The sequence below is a fragment of the Ylistrum balloti genome, unplaced genomic scaffold (genome assembly GCF_031769215.1).
Source record: "Ylistrum balloti isolate Yb309-2 unplaced genomic scaffold, AGI_CSIRO_Ybal_v1 Utg369798, whole genome shotgun sequence".
Lineage (NCBI taxonomy): Eukaryota > Metazoa > Mollusca > Bivalvia > Pectinida > Pectinidae > Ylistrum > Ylistrum balloti.
Window position 1 is genome coordinate 710,177 of NW_026781977.1, and position 7,713 is coordinate 717,889.

The window sequence follows — 7,713 nt, forward strand, 5'->3', positions numbered from 1 at the left end:
AAGTCGATGTATCGCTTATGTATGGAACAGACTATAAGTGTCGTAAACAAAATGTGTAATATACGACAATACTTTTTATTAACATCATTTAAAGTAATCTAAAGAAATGTGTGGACTTAAAGCTTAAGAACTAAATTTCATGTCTTAGACTATTTCTTAATGAATAAATATTTTATCAACTTTTGCTATTTCCAACAACCGGTCGGCCTCTTCCGGAAATCGGCCATCATTGAGTGAGTGGCATATGTAGTTAGAAATTTCAATCCGATATAAATTCTCTCCATCGAGCTATGTTTAAGGAAATAGTCAAATTCAACACATTATTAAATCATTTTACTTTAGATATCTGTTGATATTTAAGTTTAAAAGAAGCTAAATGATATTTAAAAGTACATTTTATCGGACATGTCCCATTGCTTGCGGATTGTTATGATAACGATGTCTGTAGTTGCTTTACATTTACGCGTTCCTGGCTAATGGGTATCTGAATGTACGTCACTTTCACGATGGCATTACAGTTTAAACCCAGTGTATTAGTCGAATATAGTGTCATGTTGGGAGGATGTGCTAATTGTGCAATACTTCTCTGTAGAAGTTTAGAAAACGAGGGTTGCAGTTCAGAGGTTTGCCATTTGTAACACAAATGTTAGTTAGGGCAAACCAAGTTAACATAAACTAACTGATCTTGCATGGTCTGCATTTTGTACCCGAAATGTTGATTAACTTAGCGTTTTAAAATGCTATTTCTGCATAAAGGTACAACCCACAACTCCATTGTCGCCAATATGACTAGTGGGAAGTTCCCTCAGTCAAAGCGCAGGAATCGGACGTTCTGTATGTGAAATATATAGGTACTATGCTACTTGATAACAGAAATTAATAAGAATAATAGCAATTCATTTCACATAGAATACTGATTCCAGTTGTCAAAGGGTAGAGTCCGAATGGTATTAATTGAAATCACAGCAGTGGAAGGGCATTTTTAGGTTCTCCTCCTTTTATATTTAGTGTTTAAGAGTTCAAAACATCGGAGGGTTAAATGCTTACATGGAGATGTTTGTTGTAGTCTCCGAGGTCAAAGACTGAAAAAGGAAGTACAGGGTTTTCCATAATTTTGTTAGTAGTAGGCTGTGTAGTGAAAGTAGGAGGTTGGCCTGCCGTGTACGGAACATTATTACAGAACCGGATTGGTGTTGGCGGCCAAATGATCAAATTGGCCGGCGGCCGGCTCTTATGGAAAACCCAGAAGTAGTTTAGAAGTTGGGAATGTTATTGTTATTAACTAATTGTAATTTCCCTTCAGTCAAGTGATAGGAGGGGAAAGATACCAATTGGGAATAAAAAGATACCATTTGGAGAATAATTCCCTTTTCCTAAAGTACAGGATCCATTAAAGATAGCAGACTGCCGAAAGTACAATTGTAGTCAACTTAGGGATAAATATCAAAAGAACATCTGTCCACGATGTGTGAAAGTGTTAGAAACTGTGTGTGAACAATATCAGATATTTGGGGGGAAAGCTTCATTATTAAGATTTATCTTTGTTTGGGAACACTTAGGTCTACATTTGGTAATTAAATCTGCTGTGATGCAAAATTTGGTAATTATAAGTTACAATGAAAATTTTGTATTACAGAGCACAATGGGTCGTGTTATCAGATCCCAGAGAAAGGGTCCTGGGGGCATCTTCAAGGCCCACACAAGAACCAGGAAAGGAAAGGCCGCTCTTAGACCTGTGGACTTTGCTGAACGTCATGGATACATCAAGGGTGTGATCAGGGTAAGATTTTGTATGAATGATAAAAACTATGATGCTATTGTATTTTTCCAAAATTTAGAGGGAAACAAATCAAGAATATTTTACCTATTTATGAAGAAAATATATCATCCCAATTTAGAGAGGTATTTGCTGTTAAAAAAAAACTGAATCTAAATGAAAAAAACAACTGTTTAATTTTGAATAAGATATTAACTTTGCATTCTGTCTAATGTAAATTTATCCCCTAACATCCAACCTCTATAAGTATTACGGGTTGAATTTTGCCATCTTTATTTCAGTGCAAGAGATAAATCCATTTTGGTTTTGGTGATGAAGTTGGTTAATTGTTTTATCTTTTGTTTCTCCTATTGATGGTGGTTGATCTCTTGTTCACAGGACATCATCCATGACCCAGGCAGAGGTGCCCCTCTCGCAAAGGTGGCATTCCGTGATCCCTACAAGTACAGACATAAGACCGAAACATTTGTTGCTGCCGAGGGAATGTACACTGGACAGTTTGTGTATTGTGGAAAGAAGGGTAATTATCGAATTAGAAACTTACTGCAAGGCAGAAGTAATTCAATAATCTAGCTATTAAGATTACATTGGATACGGTTATATCTTGTACTAATATGGCACTAGTTCAAAAAACAATGGCTCTGACCATGGTCTCTACTGGTATTTTCTTTGCTACTTTTGTTGTGGTGTTTGACTTTGATACTGATTGTTTCATCCCCTCAGGTATTTAACATTAAAATGGAAAAGTTTTCAGATGTGACTCATTGCAAGTGTTTTCCAGAATTTAGAGATTTATGGCAATATGGTTTTACATGTTGTCTTCTCAGAAGTGTGGATCACCATAGATTGTTTTATGGTTGTAATTGGTTCTGATTTTAGATTAAGAGCTATCAGATAATGTTTCACAATGTAGAAAATGTACTGTTGACTTCTACCCCTGCCATATTTTTTTTTATCTCAAACAAAATACCATTGTTTCTACTCAGAAATACTAACAAATGACTGAAAAAAATCCTACCTGTTTTGTTTTGAAATTATTTCAAATTTTCTAATCAGTGCAATGATGAATTAAAAATTTCTTCACTTTGACCTGAATTTTGTTGATGTGAAGCATTTTAAAAACCTGAGCATTGATCCGTATATCAAGAGCATTTGTTCAGTAGTTTGGTGGTTTTTGACATGCATACATTCATTGTATTTTAGCATCCCTACAAATTGGAAACATTTTGCCTGTTGGAGTCATGCCTGAAGGAACCATTGTATGTTGCCTTGAAGAGAAGGCAGGAGATCGTGGCAAATTGGCCCGTGCATCAGGAAATTATGCTACAGTTATCTCCCATAACCCTGACACCAAGAAAAGCCGTGTAAAGCTGCCATCTGGCTCAAAGAAGGTCATCCCATCAGCCAACAGAGCTATGGTTGGTAAGTATATAAGGTTATCCATCAGTCAACAGAGCTATGATTTGTACAGTTGGTTGCATTCCTAAGACTCATAATATAGCTATTCCAAATATGTAGGTATGATATTTCCCTATTTGTAGGGAGTGAGTAAAAAATGGTTTGAAAAAATACATTTCTGTAGAGCTAAAATAGATGTGAATAGGCTTTTCAATTCCAATGTGCCTGTGAAGGGATTACTATATTATTGTCTGCAGTGGGATAGTGAAATGCTATATGACCTGTCAAAGAAAGGAGACAACACTATTTACCTGATCCATGGTTCATGTACCTTGCTTTCTGTTGTAGGTATCGTTGCCGGTGGTGGAAGGATTGACAAGCCCATGTTGAAGGCTGGTCGTGCCTACTTTAAATACAAGGTCAAGAGGAACTGCTGGCCTAAAGTTCGTGGTGTGGCTATGAACGTAAGTGTTTTTCAAACTCCGAACAACTCCCTTCATCTCTCTTTCAATTCTTTTAAGACAACATTTTGGCAATGATGAATAGGCAGCATTGAGTTTATCTAAATTGAATTGTGTATCTTTACTAAAAATAATCAGGTCAAACCTGACTTTGGTTTCTTGGAAAATCAGTTTTATCTAACTATAGTGGTGTTGGCTATTCCATTACATACCATGTTTTTTATAGTTATAAACAGGTGCATATCTGGGGTACTTTACTTGTACAACAAAAATATTTGTGTTACAGCCAGTTGAACATCCTCACGGAGGTGGTAACCATCAGCATATTGGTAAAGCATCCACAGTTAGACGAGACACCTCAGCAGGTAGAAAGGTAAGTTTGTCCCTGGTTCTGCTAGCTCAATTTATGTGGCATAAAGCAGTATTAAGTAAACAGAGGCCAATTCTTTAAGGATTACAAAGGAAATTCAATGATTGATTTGATTCAAACTTTGATAATGTCTTTGGGATGTATGTGAATTTAGATTTTTTCCCTTATGACTTTCAAAATTATCATCCTGTTGACTTAGAATTAAGCGTGTTTTATATGTAGAGTTATGCCCCTTCTCACTGTATATATTTGTATTGTATAGCATTGTATGGAGATAAAATGTTGTTTTTTACATTTTCAGGTCGGTCTTATTGCTGCTCGTCGTACTGGTCGTCTACGAGGTACAAAGCAAGTCACCAAGCCAGGAGACAAAGATTAAAGTGCAAATTTGTGATAGTGTACATCGGTCTATAAATAAAACCCTTGATGGTAAAATTGATTTTTCTTGTTTTTGAAATTGAGTCTTGTCATTTCTGATCAGCGTAATTTGAATTCCACTGTGACAGATTAAATACATATCATTGATAGCTGAATTTAACCAGAGCCCAATCTTATGTTCTTGTATAATCAGAAGTGGCATGTTAACTGTAACACTGATAATATTGAATTTAACCTGAGCCCAATCTTATGTTCTTGTATAACCAGAAGTAGCATGTTTACTATAATATTGATGCAATTCCACTTGATATTTGGTCTTATTATGTCCCCCAAACGAAGTGGGGGGACATGCTGTTTTTGCTCCAATTCTTATTATTATTATGTCCCCCTAACGAAGTGAGGGGGGGACATATTGTGTTTGCTCCGTTTCTTATTATCATTATTTATATTATTTTTATTTCTTCCACTTTCTTCTGGCGGCGAGGTTTCCAACGCGTTTCTCAAAAACTATTGCATGGAATTTAACAAAACTTGAATTTTTCCTATCGGTCAGCTGTGGTCAAAATTTTGCCAAATTTTAGATATTGTCTGATTTTCGTGAAAATTGGTGTATATGTATTAGGTGGCACTATAGGAGCAACATGGTGTAGTCCGTTTTTCATTCGGCCATCGATCAGTCATCTGAGCGGTCAGCTGTGGTCTAAATTTGGCCAAATTTTAGATATTGTCTTATTTTCTTGAAAATTGGTATATATATATATATTAGGTGGCAATCGGAGCAAAAAGGCATAGCAAACTAAAAGCATCATCATTTCCTCTCATCTGATGTTTTAAAAATTTACGTTCTCATTTCCATTCAAAATTAGTGTGTTCATGTTTGGCATGACTGCAGGTCTGATTATTGTGATCATTTACTGCTGAAGGGGTCGTTTGGGGGACATTTGTAATGGTCCCCATTACTATTTTTACTTGTTAAAAGTTCTGTTTGTGGAAAGTTTTTGATAAATGATCAACCACTGATAGACAATCATACAATTTTTTTAATTAACTTGTAGCATTTGATTGCTCCTGTAATATAGAAGATTTCACAGGAAATGTATTGTTTTAATTGATAATGGTTAAATCAATTGACAGATTATCTTCATTAACTCTTTGTTTTAATACTTTCATGCTAATACCCTGATGATGCTGAAACCATTTAATGCTTACACTCTTTGCTATGCTTAATGCATTGTAAACAATTTTCAGTCATTTGTATTGAAAGGTGTGCAGAAAAGTTAACTGCGATCCTGAAAAGAAATCCAAAGAAAGAGCTTTCATCCAGAAAGTAAAAAATGAAATTATCATAACAAAAGATATTAAGCAGAATCCTATTTCCTATTTATCATAACCTTGACATTTGACCTCGAGACCAGGACAGCAATTCCAGACAATACTTAGTGAGGAAGCAATTTGAAAAGTCAGTCTTCTATATATTGTACAGAAACTTGTGTTTATGCTCCCCAAAAAATGTCCGTGTAACATGAAGTTGCCGCCTTGTCTCCATCCGTCCGACTTTGCCTCTGTTTTGGTGTCCAGATCTTAACTTTGCCAAGTTAATCAGGGATCACAAAACTCGCTGTATAAATTGATCATACTAAGACAATATGCAGTGTACCAATGTTAAAAGGATCTACAACCGTTAATTACAGAGATATTGTCCTTCCTTATAATTGTGTGTCATAAGCATCACTTTGCTTGCTTCAAACTTGGTGTATACGTTGGTCTTAATAAGAAAATGTGCAGTATACCAATTTTAGGATCTGCAGCCCCTTATTACAGAATTATTGCCCTTTGTTAAAGTTTTGTTTCCAATAAAGTAATCTTTTGTGGAGCATTTATCAGTTTCACGGATACACTTGTTTTGTCATAGTAACGATGCCCTTTGACCTTGAGACCCTGAAAAGCTCTCCCAGACAATACTTTATGTGAAGAAACGATTAGTGAAGCCTATCATTGGACTTCCACCACCAAGTACCCGGCAGTGCTTTCTGCAAAGTAGCAATATATGAAAGGAATCGGCTCAACAGAACTCGTCATTTCTTACGGAACCGATTCTCTTGCGTGTAACTGACCTCAGGGCTTGAAAAAGTTATCCTTAACAAGCACCTTTAAGCACCACAGAACTCGAGATATTGTACAGAATGACGCTTTCTATTTATAGTATCATTTACCTTGACCATTGACCTCCGGGCCAGAAAGCAAACAGTTAGCACGCGATTTGGAGACACACCAACTGAAGTTTGGATATTGTAGGAAAAAAAACAGTTTGCAATTTACAGGAAATGATATTTACTTTTTAAATTCAAACCTGAAAACAAATCCCAAACAAACACAATCAGCGAAAAAGTAATGAATGAATTTCGAAAAGGGCTCACCCGAAACCCGATATGTTATTGACACGTAAAGCCATTTGGAGCAAAGAATTTCCCAATAAATATATTTTATATTAACAAGGACCATGGAAGTAGCAAAATATATCTCTACAATGTGTAGAAACCGATTCGCTGTTTAAAACTAGTAGCGGTCTTTATTGTTGACACCGCTATAGATAATATCAAGAGTGATTTTGGCGCAATGGAACTGAAGTTTTTGTGTGAAAGTCAATTTTCTATTTATAGTAACAGTGACCTTTGACCTGAAACTAATATCTTAAGAGCACTGTCAGTGAAGGACCATATAGAACAAATGTGAGGACATCGATCCAACAGTTGTAGTTACAATGGCCGTAACCTTCGACTTATGGACATGAAAAGCATTCCCTGGCAATCATTTTCTTTGAGGAAGCAAACAGAATTAGTATGCGAATATTGAAATTTGACGGACGGGGCGATTACAATATTGAATGCCTCAGGTAGGATTTGAACACCAGACCTGAGTCTGACGCTCAGCCGATCGAGCCAATGAGAAGTTCTCTCTAACCATGCGTGTTTTGCGAGTACTACATATTCACCCTCCAGATTCCAGGATTTATAGCAATGCTTATGGCGCATGACTAACTATTATTTCCGTGTCCCTAAATGGACAATGTAACAGAGGTCTATTTATTTCAATGCGTTCAATATGATTTGAACTAGTCTGATCGAGGGTAAGACAAGTTCTTTCTAGCAGAGCGTTATTTTGCGGCTAATATTGACATAAGAATTTCTTTTTGATCGACGATGATTTTTGCTTACTACCAAAAATACGATATCCTAATAAACAGTGTAAGATTTACTTCTTCTGGCCACTTCAGCTAATAACATGCGATGGTTTCCATTTTTTAATCTTATTTTGAAGAAAAAAAATCA

At 36.0% G+C, this 7,713-nt stretch overlaps 1 protein-coding gene across 1 annotated transcript; it reads left to right on the forward strand.

Annotated features, from left to right (window-relative positions):
* Window positions 1–204: 204 nt before the first annotated feature.
* Window positions 205–4,441, forward strand: LOC132544417 (large ribosomal subunit protein uL2-like). The gene is made up of 7 exons (XM_060208008.1): window positions 205–233; window positions 1,637–1,780; window positions 2,156–2,297; window positions 2,981–3,199; window positions 3,524–3,639; window positions 3,923–4,009; window positions 4,308–4,441. The coding sequence occupies exons 2-7, from the start codon at window positions 1,643–1,645 to the stop codon at window positions 4,383–4,385; spliced, it is 780 nt and encodes a 259-aa protein (XP_060063991.1). The 5' UTR covers window positions 205–233; window positions 1,637–1,642; the 3' UTR covers window positions 4,386–4,441.
* Window positions 4,442–7,713: the final 3,272 nt, after the last annotated feature.